The 18085-nt window shown below is 39.0% G+C and overlaps 1 protein-coding gene across 1 annotated transcript; it reads right to left on the minus strand.

Moving 5' to 3' along the window:
• Positions 1-236: 236 nt before the first annotated feature.
• Positions 237-15543, minus strand: LOC121907254 (serine/threonine-protein kinase 24-like). The gene is made up of 11 exons (XM_042426708.1): positions 15022-15543; positions 10751-10981; positions 7648-7704; positions 7419-7527; positions 6564-6721; positions 4571-4756; positions 4328-4473; positions 4055-4187; positions 3876-3944; positions 3582-3718; positions 237-3018 (listed from the first exon to the last, which is right to left on the minus strand). The coding sequence occupies exons 1-11, from the start codon at positions 15061-15063 to the stop codon at positions 2985-2987; spliced, it is 1302 nt and encodes a 433-aa protein (XP_042282642.1). The 5' UTR covers positions 15064-15543; the 3' UTR covers positions 237-2984.
• Between the last annotated feature and the right edge of the window lie 2542 nt (positions 15544-18085).

The raw sequence follows: 18085 nt of genomic DNA on the forward strand, positions 1-18085 counted from the left end.
TTACTCATCGATTCAGATGATTTCATCTCTCCATTAAAGATTAATTAGTGTATTTTAAAAACTCGGTTATTGTGTGCAGGTCAGTCTGATTTCCTTACAGCACCACAACACGTACTTTCTGGAGACATCGTGGGTTGAAAGAGGCAGTTTTACTGTTGTGAATCACATAAAATTTAAAAAGCTCAATGTCTCAAATGAGTTAAGAGGTTTGACTTAGTGAAACAATGGCAAAAAAATGTTCTTCAAATATGTACTGGATTTTTATTTGTTTTCCATAATCATTTGACAACTTCCAATAAATCCAACAGCACTGTCCTGAATTTGCAAACATGTATACTGGACTATAAACTGCCAGCAATGTCACACAAAATGAAAATGTACATTTTTAGTGATTGCTATCCAGTGTTTACTGATACTTTTAAACACGTCACAGACTCCCTCTATTACATAATACTGCTCTTTTGGGTTATAAAAATAGTTTAATATATGCCTACTTGTGCTAAGAAATTACTCCTGGCGATCACACTGCTTTATTGCCATACAACACAAAAGGGGGAGAAAAAAAAAAAAAAAAGACAATAAAACTGGTGTAACTGCAACATAACATTGTAGCCTTGTTAAGTACCATATTTTTTGAAAACCAAAAGAAAATCTACAAAGTGCAACACATAAAAAGATACCGAGTCATATCAGACCATGTAAAAAGGTGCAAATTGTATTGAATTTGTCTGAGTTTGGGGTGGAGGGCTTACATGGCACATTGCACATGAAAAGTCTCAATGGGAGCTGAGAAGAGCAGAAATAAGGAAATAACTGAAGTAGCATTCTGGTACCTTTTCTTGACGTTATATTTGTAAAAAAGAAAGTATTTGACTTTTTTACTAACTCAACTGTGTATTTGACCACAATCAGTAAGCAGAGAAGAGAAAACTGTGATGTATTCAGATAACTTTGCAGGGAATGTTCTGTTTATATGATACTGTGTGCCGTGTTTCGCCCCATGGCGAGAAGAATACATCATCCGACTCCCTTTCGTCTCCGAGGAGTAAAATGAGTCGGTTTGTTCATGAACTCATGTTTCTGGCAAGGAATGAAATATTTTTGATCTTTTAAAGTATTGCTGCATTTGCATTTTTAATGCCAGAGGGGGGGAAGAGAAGAAAATAAAATAAATCACAACAAAAACTTCTGAATTAACATTTTTAAAGCTGATACTATTCATCCCATTCATCACAAATACTCTAAGGCTGATTCAACTGTGGTCAGGACTCAACGATCCTCCAGTCCTGTAGGAGTATGCTACAACGCATACCGCTCAGGCCGACCAATAGGCTTTATTTATACTGTTATACTATCATGCACGTTCCTTTTAAACTACAGTCAGAAGTAGTAGCGGTGCCGCTGGTCTCTGAACACCTTCGTGTTAATATTTACATCTGAGAGCAGTGTCTAGGTCTATATGCATTTACTGTACAACCGAAAAGAAAAAATGTGTCGCCTGCATCTTGAATCACACAAATCCCAATGGAAAGATACGGCCACCGCACGACCAGCTGTGAGACCCCCCAGGTGGTCTTTGTCCCAGATAGCACGGGTCATACCTGCAAAATACTGTAAGTCTCATGCTACTGTTTTATGGCTACTTTGTTTATAGTCGAAGGCATTTATACTTGAAGTGCAATTTAAAGCTGTAGGTACGCTGAGGAGATAAGATAGTACCACTGCAGCTCCTAGGAAGACTAACAGAGTCTGCTGATTTTTAGAAACTAGATGATGGTACTGCCCTGTTAATGGAATGAATGGACGAAAACCTCAGTTTATCTTACCAATCAATCACACACACAGCATTTTAAAAAAAAAAAAGAAAAGAAAAAAGGAATGAGGCAAGGTTCAACAAACCAACTTGAGGCCTTGTGAAATCAGAGCGTCCAGTGTTTCAAACTGGTGGGGGCTTGAGCGATCCAGCCATTTTGTCTTTTTTTTTTTTGTTTGTTTTTTTTTGTTTTTTTTTACATTCTCCAACATTATTACAGCCACAGCATAAGAGAGTGAAACTAAATATCAAAGAGATTTAAGAAATATATAATAAATCAATAGTAAAACATGATAGAGGGCAGCCATTTTCATTCACTGGATGAGTACTTAAAAAGTTTTACAACTGGAGAAATCAAAGACCGATATACAAAAGAACAAGTACAAAGGCAAGGCAATCTCATTTATGGCCATTTTTGTCTCAAAATATTTACCTCACAACTATTATTTACAGTTTTGCATTTGGCCATTTGTACACAGTGGTTCCATTACAATTAATCCATTTTTTTTTAATCAGTAATCTGTAGAAATTAGCTTATTTACAAGTCTGTACAACCACCCTATTGAGCTCTTTCCGTCTCCCCGAGGACCCGATCCACTTAAAGCAGGATACCTGAGTTTTCAATAGAATGCTTCAACCCACTCGTCACTCTTCACCACACATTTCACAGGATATCGCGCACAGCTGCACACACACACACACACACACACACACACACACACACACGTACACACACACACATGCACACAATTAATTAAGCAAGATACTTTCTCCAAAAGGATGCTGCTGAGTGTAAACCTTTGTGATTAAGCCACAAACTCGCCAAAAACCAAAAAAAAAACAAACAAACTCAGAGTCCTTGCAGAAAGACAGCTAACTCCACCCTCAAAATAAAAAAACAGTTGTGAAGGAGGTATTGAGAAGGGACATCTTACAGCAGGTGGCAGTCAGAGTGGCAGCTCAGTGACTGGCCGGCTGACTGTCCTGAATAGGACCCTCTGGTGGTGTGCGAGCGTATAAACAGACATTAAGTAGGCCAGGATTTGCTTCAGGCAAATGAGTGATGGGGACCTTCCAGGGAGACTTCATCCCGGCTTGTGGAGGTCAGATGAAAAGATCTGACTGCTGCCACCAGGGTGGAAAATTAGAGCGGAGCTGGACGTAGCTCCTCTTACTGAGTGGTGGCAGCCTGAGGCGCAGAAAACCTGACAAACACGAGAGGGAAAAAAAACAGGTTAATGTTTACCCTCTGAAGAGGCCTTGGGTTAAAACAAAGTCTTGAGTCATGCTAGCGGCACGAGATGCTGTAATACACCAGAAAACAAAACAGTTGGATGGATAAAAAAGAGGTGAACATCTGTAATCCATGCAACCCATTCAATGCTGCAAAGGTATTTCACTTCGGACCAAAGTATAGGACTGACAGACCAACAGTTTCATCTCTAGATGCCCTTTAAGATCTCATGAAACGAGCACCCGAGCGACCAGGAACACTATTACTATCTGTAAAACAGGGCATCTTTAGTTATGAGCTCATGCTGCACTAATACATGTAACAACTAAATGAATCACACTTTTTTGTACATTCACTTCCTGTTAAATTACAACGCCTCCATAACTTAAAACCCATTAGTTCACACTTAAAATGGATCCCAACTGACTGGAAATACATCACATTCAGGAAGTAAGTGTACAATTTCACTGGACTTTGACAAAATAGAAATAAAAATACAATACAGTGGGAAGTAGAAATATGAACTTCCATTACCTCTGAAGTCTCTGCACTAGTTCAGCCACCAGGGAGTCACAGATCCCCGGATGTGTCTCTTCTGCCAGGAAAATGGCCTCCCGCAGCTCCTCTGCAGCCTCTGGCTTGCCATTACTCGTCTCACCCTTGTCTTTCAACTGCAACAATGACACAGCGTTTTAGCCATCAGTACAATGTGACCTGCCAAATTATTATATTTGCAGAGTGCTACTTATTTACAACACAGTTAGCTTCAAACCACTCATATTAGTGATGAGATTGTTTTATTTTGGTGCGACATACAAGTGTCTTTACCTCAGAAAACAGTGGAGAGAAGATTGTTGATAAGCTTTGTGACAAAGGCCTCTTTGGAGTCTCTTTCTCCTGGAAAAAAAAAGTATGATTTTAAAAAGGTGAGAAGAGAAATGGGAGAGACATTTGACACATGAGATACTGATTTACACTTTCTCCTCTATAATGGTGTACAGTCCTACCTCTTTCCTTTCGAGCTCTGCAGGCTGCGGAGCTCCATTCTGAAGCTTTTTCATGTCTTTCTCCCTGATGGTGTTAAAGATCCAGTCATCATTGCCGGAGTCATCGCCTCCAGATGCCTGACCATGTGGCTCCCTGCAGTGACACAGCATTTCAGGAAAATCACAGGCGTATTCACAGTTGCTAGATTTAGCTTCAGAGTGTAAATCTGAAAATGCCCCCCTCCTCCCTCCCCCCCCCCACTGAACTGGAAGATGACAGTACAGACAACTTACTCATCAGATTCATCAGAGCTGGATTCATCCCGAGACCGCTCTGCTTTCCACCTCTTGTATCTGTCAATCAACTCTGTCAGATAGGACGTCTTTTTGGCATGCCTTACAATCAACTTATGTTTTAACAGCTCTTTGGCAGTTGGCCTCTAAGGAAAACACACAGAACAAACTTAACAGTGAATATTAAAAGCACAGCTTCTTTTATTTGTGTAAAAGGTAAAGACACAAGTCTTTTCAACTTACAAAACTAGGCTCCTTGTTTAAACAGGCTTCCACAAATTCTTTAAGTGGTTTACTGTAGTTTCCTTCCAGTGTGGGTGGATTGTTCTTTGGGATGAGGAATAAGACCTTCATGGGATGGAGCTCTGAGTGGGGCGGCTCTCCTTTAGCCAGTTCTATTGCTGTTATTCCTAATGACCAGATGTCTGCCTATAAAGCAAAAGACATTGGAACAAAACAGATCCTGTTATTATAAAACAGCAGAATCTCACACGCTGCGCCACAAACACACACTCTGACAGAACGCTGTGAGAAATGACAGTTAAACGTGGCTGACTGAAGTATCATTGGTTTATTTGAGGAAGCTCTGCAAACATAAGACTGTGACATACTGGTTGTGCTAACAAGCCACACTGACTCATATTGTGGTTATTCTTAAAATATGTACACGCTCATTTCTACTCTAGAAATTCTGTAAAAGTGCTTAAAACTAAAAAAAAAAAAAAAACAACTAAAAGCAAGCACACCACAATCGACAGAGCAATAAAAAGAGAGACAAAAAGGTCATTTGGGAACACAAAACGTTCTTAATCACCATTTTATATGTTGATTCTGGTTATATTGATGCTGACAGTAGAGACAACATATCTCTGTTTTACCATACAGGACATGTGTGTCAACCCTCAGCTGTCACAGATTAAAAACAGGTTATCAGTGTTTGCAGAGACTCCGGTCTGCATCTCTAGTTTCATACACTTCACAGTAAAAACCAAAGAATTACAGTCACAATACATGATAACCAAATTAAGCCAAGTTGCGGTTTCACATGTCCTCTCCTTCTCTATCAGCTCGCTCACCTGCACACGTCTGTTTCCTGTATTTGTCTTTCACTAAAGGAAGTCTGTAAACTGATTTTCATACATCAGTGATTCCATCCTTCGTAGAGACGCTAGGTCACCAAAGTGGGTTTGACACTTGACACGGTAATCATTTTGAATCGGGTGACACATTTGATTTTGTTCAGCTGACATGCGTTATGAGGCCACTGCCAAAACACTATTACTGGTCTTTCTTTTTCCCTCCACCCAACAATAAGCTGCTGGAGTCACTGCTGACCCACAGGCCAACAACAATAAAATAAAACATCTGATAGAAAACCTCCCACTACTCCAGATGTTCAGTTCAGCCCAGCTAATGTGGTAAACCTACTTTATTCTTTTCTGACTGAGCTGAACGCAGAGTGACTGAGCTGTCAGCCACATAGACACACAGACACACGCAGTTCAGTTTACATCCTTTTTGGTATAAAACAGAGCTGCAGCAATTAGTCAGAAAATTAATTGGCAGCAAAAATGCCAAATATTTGATGGTTCCAGCTTCTCAAATGTGATGATTTCCTGTCTTTCCTTGTCATATATGACAGCAAAGTGAGTATCTTAACCCATTATGACCTAAGGCACCTTGTAAAAAAAAAAAAAAAAAATTCTAAATGCTAAAGCATTGTTTGAAAACAATCTCCTAAAACCTGAGGCTAAGATGGACTGAGAGTGCTGAAAAAAACAAACACACAACAAAAAAGGCATTCCATAATGCATTTCGCCTTTCCCACGTGTATTTTAGTGAATCACAATGCATTTCATCGGTCATGTGTCTTGAAAACGATGACATCATCTCAAATGTGCTCATGTCGCATCTGGCTCTAAAGGGAGAAGCATGAACACGTCGTCTGGTCTTAAAAGGATATACTAGTAAATGCAAACGTTGTCTCGGTGTGTTAATATTTTAGGATCTTCGTCAGACAAAATAAGCAAACTGAAGACATCACCGTGGCCTCTGAGAAATTGTGAATGCTATGTTTTCACTGTTTAACATTTCACAAACTAAACGTTGAATTGATTCATCGAGCAAATAATAATCAGATGAATTAGTTAGTTAGTTAGCAATTTACTGCTCCCCAAAACTCCCAATTTCTTTGGGATTCTGTTGCATAATAAACAAACAAAATGTGATGACTGACCTTTGAATCATAGGCAGACTGCTTTATGACCTCAGGTGCCATCCAGAAAGGAGTACCAACAAATGTGTTTCTTTTTATCTGGGTGTCTGTCAACTGGCCCGCCACTCCGAAATCAGCCAGCTTCACGTCACCCTGTTCTGCCAGCAACACGTTGGCAGCTAAACAAACAAACAAACAAACAATAAGATTAATCATTTACAGCTATTATAAAAAGGATGCATTATAAAACATTTAGTGTTTAAATGAACATTCGGCATTTAAATGATGCAAAGTCTTAACCTGATTTCTGAAATGGTATCTCTCTGTTGGAAACACCTCATTTTTTTGACTATGTCATCTATTAATCAGGTTTCTAAAAAGCTTTTTAAGTGTGTTCATTTGCATCACAAAGACCCGGGACAGGGAAAGTGGAAGGAGTACGACAGAAGTGGAGGAGCACTCTGCTGGAGACCAGTACTCCTCTCCATACAGGAACTGGGAGACAATACAGAAAACAAAAGCTGTATGAAGCTCTTGTTTTCACAGCTCTTCTCACGGCAACATGGACTTGCTGCTGTTTGATCACAGATCTGTACAGAACTTACATTCAGCTGTGAAATGAGCCTAATTAACGTCATCTGCCTTGTGTTTGGATTTGATCACAGACGTCGCACTGACGAGACATGTGTAACTGTGATCTTTAATGATTCCAGATCCTGGGAGGTGTTTAATTTACTTTAGAAAACAGCTGGTGAACATGGATGCAAATTAAAGCCTCACTTCAGCATTATTAACAAGAACATGTTGTCAAGATTAGATTATTTACAAGCCTGGTGTTAAAACAAAGGTCAAGGCGATGACGTGTGTCAGTCTTACCTTTGATATCTCTGTGGATTTTCTTTTCTGAGTGCAGATACTCGAGCCCCTTTAGGATTTCTCTCAGAATTGTTGCGATCTGTGTTTCATCGAGGGCACCTGGCTCCAACTAGACAAGAAGATAAATTAAGAGCGTCAGATTTTACACAGCGTTTTCAGATTAGAAAACTGTCACAATGGCCTGCAAATCAATCATCTTTAAATTGGTTATTGACTTAAATAAACTTACCAAATCGAGGGCTGATCCTCCACCCAAATATTCCATAATAATCCATAATTTTGTACCCTGAAAAGTAAAGCAATTCAGACTTGATAGTGTTCAAAGTTATTACACAAAAAAAACAATCTATACTTAGTTTATTCACTTTCATAAAAAGGGACTCAGAGTCATTTTATGGTAATTTTTTTCTCCCCACTGAGTCATCAGTCTCGTTCACTTGGGTTGTTTTGGAAAGCCTTCAAAAGCTGCATGAGGGTAAGATTATGACAAATCTTTTCATTTTTACTTGAACTTTTTAAAAAAACTGCTTCCTGGCCATAAAATTATTTTAATATGGTAGCAACTAGATATAATAAGTATGCAGTAATACAGTGAAGCAAATGTAATTCTACAGTAAACAGCTGCAACTGAACTGATTGTTCGCTACTGTGAGAGAAACAGACACTAACATGACAGGAAGTTTACAGTTGGTCTGCTAATTGACATAATTATCTGCTTATTGACCCCTGCTATTAATACTTATGTATTCTATTTGTTAAATCATAACATTTACAACAAGTCTATTTATTCTTTTCTGGCTGTTGAAGACTATAACTTCAGTCGATCAATCAGCATATTGATTACAGCTCTAGAGAATGTGGGTTCAGTTAATCAGTTAATAGATGGATTTATAGGTTGATTTTATTGAAATTCAATCTAATGATAATGGACAGTCAGTACCTGAATCCTGCTGTATGAACAATAAGATAGTCACCAAACAATAAACATAGTAGTTATATTAACCTGTTATTAAAAAGAAAAAATCATTTATATAGATCACATTATCAACAGGCAGAGCATTGGTAGACAAATTCCTAGGAAAACTTGATTGTATGAATGATATTATTTCCAAGTAGCGAATACTATACTTGTGAAACACCAGATACATCTCAGCTGTCTGATCCAGTTGTGCTCTTAAGCCTTGGCTAGTACTTGTTTCCTGTACAAGTGCAACATGATTACATGAATAAGTAAAACAGCTGTAAAGCTAGTTCAACCAGACAACCAGACTGTCACTACAGCTCCACACTCATTGTGAATATGTCATCTGAGCTTGTGCGTTGTCATTTCCAGATGCTCACAATCTACTTAAAATGTCAGACTTCACCTGGACGGTCATTGTTGCTGCAGCTGCTGCCAGCTGACGCCAGTGAAACTCACACCTACCCGCCCAGGCCCAGCAGCCGCCTGTGGGCTTCGTTTACAGGGTGTAAGTAACCGCTCCCTTTTTTTTTTTACTTGTATCCCACTTAGGATACAACATAAAACCCAGCCTTGATAACAAAAGTCCATCTATACTCTCATTAATTCTAACCTTTTTTTTGACACTGAAGTTCATGATTAAAAATAACCAGATGGGGGTGTCTGTTTTTAGGGAAACAAACATCTGACAAATCAAGGTGCTTCATCACATCAATGCAAGAATCCTATAAATTCAAAGCCGCCCATCACACTCTACAACGAGCAGAAGATAGCCACCGTACTATAAATTCTATGAGCAAAACCTGAAACAGCTGACAAACTGCTATCGTCTCCCAATTACCCAATATTCAACCTATAGCCAACCTACTTCATGTAAATGTTGTATGTTGTCTCCACACACAATGTTTGGTAGGTCTTTAATGCTCCTTTGTTTCCAGCAGCAGCAACAGCAGTTTTTTGGGGAATAAATAAAACTGTACTGACAAGAAAAACACCCATAAAACTCTAAACTAAATGAACTGAAAGACAGACCACCTGGTGCTGATGTGTTGCCAGAGAAACGAACTGTGGCCCAACAACTACCACTTCAAAGTTTTGTAACACACACACACACACACACACACACACACACACACACACACACACACACATATACATACATACAGGAAATGGCACAAATACCATGTTTACATTCTCCATACAAAATAAGCCTTAATTCTCTCCTTCAGCCAGCAGCATAATAGAGCTAATGGACCACCACCTCTCTTCTTACTGCTGTTAAGTACCAGAGTAAATGCTGTTAGAGGCACTTTAAGCACCATCACATGTAGCGTGAAAACCTACCAGAGTTACAAAATATGGCTTGCAACTGAGTAATATGATCCCTTGTTGTCAACACAGTTATTACAGACGACCAAAATACCTGAGACTTTCATTTATTCCATCCTAGACTGGCTCATATTGTATATACAGAGCAGTCTTCATTAGTATCTTTATGTTTATACTACTGTATTGTTTTGTCTCTGTAGTTTAGCACAACGGCCGAACACCTCCAATCATGTTCCAAATGTGTTGATTTGAACAGATTTTAAACCGGATGTTATTTGACGCTATTAATTATATAAAAGTAGATATATACTGCTACAATATTTTTTCAATCAAGTCACATCAATTGTGGAATTGTCAATGTTTAGGGCTTGTTCTCTTTTTTCTTTTCTGTTTGCTGTTGGTAGGTAAGTTGGTAGGAGGCTTGTCCTGTGTAGTCATCTTATCACAGATCCCAATTTGTGACAAATATTTACTAAATATCAGCCGAACAAAAAGTAAATTATTCTATTGGTGTGTTAATTTCCCTCCAAAATACAAATATGTGGATATATTTTTTTCAAATTAGGTGACCTACACTGCAGTCTTTCCAAGTACCTCCTTAAAACTGCAGAAATACACTCTGGTGTATAAGCATCCCTGGTTGGGTGTCACTAGTTTAACACACTGAATGTGAAATGAAACTGTGACTCTGACTTTAAGGAGCTGACTTTCGCCTTTACTGCTGTTTTAAGGTGTTGATGAATACTCATCGTTTTGTTTTTTTCCACCATGTTCAAATATTTTATCAATGTCAGATTACTTAAAGACTATACTGCAAAACCACACATAGCACATACTACTGCAGTACCGCCTATTTCTGATTGTTCTACAGCAAGCTGTGCCATATTATACAGGCCATACTTGTTCCATTGCCCGTATGCATTATTTATTGACCTACATTGCCTACACTTGCTCACAGGAGCACACTACTGACACACAGTATGCATTATGTCGAGCATGGATTATTACAAGTTCAATAAATGATATTCTTCCTAAAGCTTACCTTGAGATAGGATCCGAAATACTTGGTGATAAAGGGACTGTCACACTGGCTGAGAACTGTGATCTCCTGTTGAATGTCTTCGATGTCGTCCTCTGCTTCTTCCAGATCGATAATCTTAATGGCCACAACTTTCTGAGTCCGATTGTCGATGCCTTTAAAAACTTCACCGAAAGAGCCTTTCCCTATCCTCTCCAGCTTGGTGAAAAGCTCCTCCGGATCAGCTCTGAAATTCTGTGTGACAGACAGATGGAGGGAACAGTTTGTATTTTAAGTCGAGAGGAACCACAAGAAAGATCACAAATGAAACTGCGCATTTAACATAAAAGGTATTCAAACAATTCATCATGACAGAGGCACACTATGTACGATACAGATATACAAGCTCAACATAGCAGCCCACAAGAAAAATTATACATACTCATACTAATTAAAATTATACACTTTATATCGCGTCATGATATTCTGTTCTTTATGTTAATAAACTGAGGAAAGGACTTTTAAATGTAGACTGCAGCAACAAGGAGGTTTGACAATAGGTGTTAAATAGTTGAAGAAAAAAGACATAAAAACCAACATGTACAAACATATGGATGAAGAGGAGATCTGCAGAGAACTCATATCAGGTGTTTGAGAGTAATATACCATATCTTGGACAGATATAAGCAATAAGAGGGCATACAATCAGTGAACCTTCACCCTGTGAGAAAAAAAATCTTGCAACCTGAGCCTCACCACAGAGATCAGAGTAGCGATGTATTTCATTACTTTACGCCTGGCAACAACTAACAAAGAATGAACATTTTTTCATACAAGTCATAGCAATCATGGAATTGTTGATGTTTAGCCTTGGTCTCTTTTTTATTTATTTTTTTACTTTTCTTGTTAACTAGTTTTCACAAACTCAATCACATCACGTGATGTTTAGGTGTTACAACTGACTCAAGTTGGTGGGAGGCTCGCCTTCTGTATCTTATCACAGACTTAATTTTAGTACAGTTAGTATTTTGAGTGCACAATGCCTTTTCTGAGAGTCAGTGCAGGGATAGTAACAAAAAGAGGAAATTTCAAGCTAAAAACACTTACTTTGGAAATAACCCACTTTATTTAGGGTAACTCAGACCTCTGAAGCCTCATATTAGCTTCAGATGAACAATGTATTGTATTTATGTATTAGAACTGGAAAATATCTGAACCTTTCCCTTAAGATTATTATGTAGTTTCCTATAAATACAGTACGTGTGGAGAGAAGAATGTCTGAAACTACTGTGGCAGGAAACTTTGGACAGCCTCTATTCATTCCAGCATGAACAAAATGCATTACTACAGAAGTAGTTTTCATACTGTCAGTGTGGATATTATCATAAAACTGCAACTGCTAACTGCTAATTTGTTTGAGCCACTTCATGGTTCACTCTCTCGCAACAGTGTGTTAATAAAAGTGTTTTTTTTACTGAGCGCCTGTCACCTGGATGACAGCTGGTATTACCAGCATTCAATGTGGGATAGATTAAATGAGAGAAACTGAGAAATGATGGGTTTAGTGAAGCCAATACTGCTGTGATACTAATCATGAAGCTTGAGACATCCCTACTTTGCTCTATACAGCTCAGCTGCTTTGGCTAGATGTTATCTGTCCTCTCTTGTTTCTCTAGAATAATCAAAAGAAAAACCCAAACCAATAATTTCATCAATTTCTGAGAAACTCAATTCAAGCAATGAGTGGAATTCGAAACCAAAATTCATAACAGCCACAGACCACATACAGTTGCTCAAAACCGATCTGATCCAAGAAATGCTGACTTTTTTAATCTTTTCAGATCAAAATTTGTGGCTGAGTAACATTTAAATCATGAGATGATGTAACACAGACACAATTGAGGCTTAATGACCACCACTACAAAGGCTAAAGGGAAACTCAAGTACTACACCCTGACTTATTGACTGAACTAAATGGCTTATTTCCCCACGGAGCACCGGGGGAGGAGAATAATGGTCCTCAAGTTGGCCGGTTCAATTTCCCTTTATGCACAGCACTCATTAGCCTAAACCTGCTTAAGTGGTGTTTCCATTTCCAAAATTTCCATTACACAAGTAGCACAAAAATAAGTTGAATTTTTCATTAAAGCACTGCACTGCATATTATGGAGTTAGTATGATTTTTTTTTAAAAGCAACAACTTATATGTTTGCAATACTTTTAATAAAAAACCGGAGACAATTAAGTGCAATGCTTAATTTACCAGGTAACACAGCCCTAAGATGATCTGTTAGATCACAAAGCATATTGCTATTGAGTCTCTCCAGACTAGTTTCCTGTAAATGTGCTAATGCATGGTGGTCAAACATATAGAGAGGGAGATGAAGAAGCGGCTGCTCTTTGAAAAATTGTCTAAGAGGGGGCTGCTGAGTTTGATAGTGAGGGGACTTTACAACAAACACAAAGAGCGGTGCAGAATAAAGCAGAGTAGAAACAACACAACCAAAATACTATCATAACACTGGTGTGGTCAGTCATCCAGGTGAAATTCATAATGTGGAGTCTGACCTCTGTAAAAACAAAGGGAAAAACAACAAGGGCACTGTGAGCACAGACTACACATGATGGGAATGTACTTGCCATATCCACAGTCAGCAGGTTTACTGCGACAACTAAAGCTGCCTGAACCTCCCTCTAAAAGCATGTGTTTGATGCTCTCCCATCTGCACCACACAACTGTGTAGTCTAGTGTCATCCACGCACCACGCCCTCAGGGTTGAAGGCTTGCTGCCAGCCCTCCGACTCCTAACACTCCTCCGCATAATAACCTGTGGGCTCGGGTCTGCTCCCCCCCCCCCCCCCTCCAGATCTGTATTTGCCTGTGCATATGCTAATCAAGTGTTCATAATTCAGCAGAAGGAACTGTATTGTGTGCAATCAATGGAATAATCATGCATCACCTCAGGAGGTTGTCATTCTTACATGCATTGTAGAGTGGCCTAATTTGTACCACGTCTTCAACCAGTGCGTGTACTGACTGCCAGCTCGGTGGTTCGTTACATTTGAAAATATGAAAAATTATCCTGCAGGCTATGATGTCATTATTGGCCTATACAATTGCACAACACTAACAAACCGCTGTGATGTCAAAACTAGAGCTTATCAGTTGATCAACTGAAAATTAAATGGCAACTATGTTGATCATTTTACTCATTTCGCAAACCAAAACACCACAGATGCTCTAGTTCCACCTACTTAATTGTAAGAATTTGCTGCTTTTCCCATAAACTGAGTGTCGTTTGGAGAAAACAAGCAATTTGATGGCATTAGTGCTGAAACAATTAGTTGATTAGTCAGTTGGTGTATTGCCAGAGTATTAAATGACAATTATCTTGAGAATTCAGTAATTGTTAATTTCATTTATCATGAAATCAATTCCAAATATTCTCCATCCAGCTTCTAATATCTGAGGATTGACTGCTTTATAGAGTAAATGAACAACCTGAAGACGTCTTGGACTTTGGAAAATTGTGATGGCGAGTTGTTTTTTATAAATATCTGACATTTCATAGACCCACAGAATCACCAGGTTAATCAATAATTAAAATAATCATTAGTTGTAGCCCAAGATGACATCACCTTAGGCTTTAACAAATTTTAATGGAAATTTACACAATTTTTATGCACCAAACAATCTATTGATCTAGAAAATTATTGCCAGATTAATCAGTACTGAGAATAAGCATGGGACAAGTGGACTGTTCTGTTAGATTGCAAATGACAAACAGGTGTGATGACATGTAGCCTTATCACCAAACTGATAAAAATACAGATAATCGTTACACATGTACAGCATTTACTCAGCTCTCATAAATGATAATATTTCACCATGTATGATCAAAAATCGTGCTATTTTCCCAGAACTTGAGTATATTTGGGGAGTATTAGAGTCTACAATGAATGTGGTTCATCCAAGTGAAAATAAAGGATAAAGAGCAGATATGTGATCTGACAGCCTGTCAGTCATTTAGTAAACGATAGTTTAGCGAAGTAAAGGACTAACAAAATGACATCTTGTTTGCATATTTCTTACATTACATACCACTCTGCACATTAAGTAGCAGCTACGTGCATATTAAACTGTGGCTAAGTTGGTTATTTACAGGCAGCTAGTTAAACTTCCGAGTCAGAAAAGGAAACGCTTAATAAAATGTCGGGTGGCTCGGAAACACATGAACATGCCTCTGAAACTTAGCTAAAATATAATCATGCACAGATTGGTGTTTTTATGTTACCTGAATCCCCGGCAGCCCGCTCTGAATAGGGGAGTGAGCCATGGCGTCAGGTCAGCAAAGATGACGCCTTTCCTCGTCTTTTTCAGCTTTAGAGGTGTAGCTGCTTTAACGTTACCGATCTCCCGGTTTGTGCGACTTGTTCCGTGCCGCAAACTCGACACGGCTGGTTTAAAGTGTTGATAGGAGGTGTCTCTCTGGTTTTGTCGGCTTGTACTTGTAGCTGCTTGCCTCCCTTCTTCCGCAGTTAGCTAACGTTAGCCGCGCTAGCTACTTTAGCAGCTAGTTAGCAAACAGTTAACCTAGTTAAATATTTGTATCTCAGTGGCTTGATGTGTTCTCTCAGCTCGAGCTTGAAATCTCCCCCGATGATAAGGCGAAGAGGTCTGGTTTGAAACAGTGGCACCCGGCCAGTAAATGAACACTGTTATGCAGTTGTATCGCTTGTTCTATTCTCTCATCACTTTTCTCTGTCGCCCAGCGCCATCTTGGTTAATGTCATTTTCGTTTTCCGGGGGACCAATCAGAATGAGGAAGAGGAGACCGCGCACATGTCGTCATCCGTACGCTAAAAGCGTCACAGAAGTGGAAGAAGTTTACGTACATTGTTGTGTTATGAAGAATCATTTTCCGTGTCCCCTGATTAACATTATGTTGTCCTTCATTGTTGTTATTGTTTGCGTATTAGTTCTGGATATTATTTTATTGTATTTTAAGGATCTTATGATAAGTTTTAAAGGACAGATTCACAATTTTTCAAGTCTGTCTCAAAAAACACTCAGGTGCCTATATGAACAGTGAAAGAGGTTTTCATTTTAATCATTCCTCCTGTTCATACTGACCATTAAAAGATTCCCTTCAAATGTGCAAATGTGCTTTCAATGTAAGTGATGGGGGACAAAATCCACAGTGTGTCCACACAATCATTTTGTGCAAAAAATGCATTTAAAAGTTTATCTGAACTTTACAGGCCCCAGCAGTCTGCGTTAGTCATATCAAGTGGATATCTGCCACATTTACAGTCTTTTTAGCATCAAATTCCATCTTTGTGTTTCATCAGACAGTGTTTCCCTGTTTCCTTGTGGAAGTATAGTAACAAAAAGAGGCACTTTGGCACTAAAAAGACTGTAACGCTGAAAGATAGGCTATTTACTTGATTTGAATAATTTGGATGACTGAAGCTCCATATTAGCTTCAGGTAAACTTGGTTAAGAAAACATTTTTGCTCAGAGGGAGGATTGTGGATTTTGTCCCCTATCTTTTACATTGTAAGTGCATTATGAAGGGATCTAATGGTCAGTATGAATAGGAGGAATGATTACAGCAAGAAAAAACCATTTCAATGTTCATTCGGACATCTGACTATTATCTTTAAAAATAATTGAAAAATTTGTGAACCTGTCCTTTAAATATTACTTTTATTATTATTTTATTTATATTATGTATTACTTACATTTGATTTACTTGACATATAATCATGTTTTGCACAACAATATTTTGAATTGCACATTTCTATTTAAATGTCTGTATGTTCATGATGTTCAATAAAAGAAAGAAAAAAAGAAGAAGATGAAAGAAATTCACTTAATTTAAAAAAGGGAACTTAGGTGCCAGTTCCACACTTTTCTGGTGTGATGTACATGTATTAAAAATTAAAAAAGAAAAGAAAGACTGCACAGGTAGCAAGAGTAATTACCAACTGGGAAATTTATTAAATGATTCCAGTCTTGGTTGGTGTTGACCTGCCTGGGAGGGGATGTCTGGACAGCATTGTAAGTGGCTGATAACTGGTGTCATTGATCACCACCCCTGTTGAGTGATGGTTTGTCCAGTTTGACATGGCCTTGGTCCTTCAGTCCTCTTTCAAACCATTTATCCTCTCTATTGGATAGCCAGTGTGTGCATACTGTCATTAAAGTGGCTGTTCTGTTTCTCTAATGTATAGGACTGCATATGCTACATTATTCTGCATGAGTCTGGGTGTGTGGTCTTTAGGGTGGATGAGCTTCTGTCTCAGTGTATTGCAGGGGGGATGTAGTGTTTTGTTGAAGATCCTCCTGAGTTACTCAGATACTTTAGCCTCGTATGGAATGATAATGTTTTGCTTATTTTCTCCACCTGAAGTTATAGTGTTCTTAACAGACCTTGTAGCTGTTTTGACAAAGGCCCAGCATGTTCACTCCTTCCCTTTCACCTCGGTACTTGTGGGCACATTCTCAGCCCAGTGGTGCATTGTTCTGATGACCTCTAGCATGTGTTCTACTGGATGGTGGGAGTGAAATACTGATGGTAGTGTGTGGGTTTCCTGTATACTTTAATGTGGAGGTTTCTGTCCTCTCTGCTCTCTACTTCCTCCATGTAGCGGTTAGCCACAATGGCACAGTTGTGCTTCTGCCTGTAAAAAAACCCTTGCTGTATTTGAAATAGGTGGTGTTCAGGCAGAGGTTAAGCAGGTCACATGTCTGGTCTGGGTGAGGTTGGTTCTGTTGTCCAGGGTATTGCCTTGTAGCAGGCTTTTCCTTACAGTCTCCACCACCTCAGTAGTTGGAATATATGTGAAGAGTAATGTTGTAGGACACCATGGCTTCACCTGAGTCTAGTTTCAGTTCTCAAACCTTGTTGACAAAATTCTTGGTCTAAGATGGTGGCTAGATACTTGGCAATGTTGTATGTGATCAAGTTGATGCTGCTGCTGATGGACCTGAGTGGGGCTCCTTCTTTGTGTATCTTGGGGAGTCTATACATGCATGGTGTGGCCTCTCCAGGGTAAAGGCGGTGATATGATGAACAGTTAATGTCTTTCTCTTCTCCTGCTGCTGTAGACACACTATGGCCTTTTTCTTATAGCTGCTTGTGGACTCTCGCCTCAGTGTTTCATATGTATTAGTATCACTGAGTAGCGTGGTCACTTTTGACATGGTATGTAGTTACCACTGACTTGTTTGGACGAAAAATACCAACCAAAATGGGGCTTGTGCGCAGAGTAGATGGGATCAAGTCACTAGGGGTCACTGCCGTCTGATTTGATGCAGAGGCTTCTGGACAAGAGACTGATATGTGTCATGAG

The sequence above is a fragment of the Thunnus maccoyii genome, chromosome 11, assembly GCF_910596095.1.
Source record: "Thunnus maccoyii chromosome 11, fThuMac1.1, whole genome shotgun sequence".
Taxonomy (NCBI): Eukaryota; Metazoa; Chordata; class Actinopteri; order Scombriformes; family Scombridae; genus Thunnus; species Thunnus maccoyii.

Coding starts and splice junctions, on each gene's coding strand:
- LOC121907254 (XM_042426708.1), bottom strand. CDS start 15,063: ATGGCTCACTCCCCTATTCAGAGCGGGCTGCCGGGGATTCAG. Junction 7,705..10,750: donor ATTTCGGATCCTATCTCAAG/GTAAGCTTTAGG, acceptor TTTACTTTTCAG/GGTACAAAATTATGGATTAT. Junction 3,719..3,875: donor TCTCTCCACTGTTTTCTGAG/GTAAAGACACTT, acceptor TCATTGTTGCAG/TTGAAAGACAAGGGTGAGAC.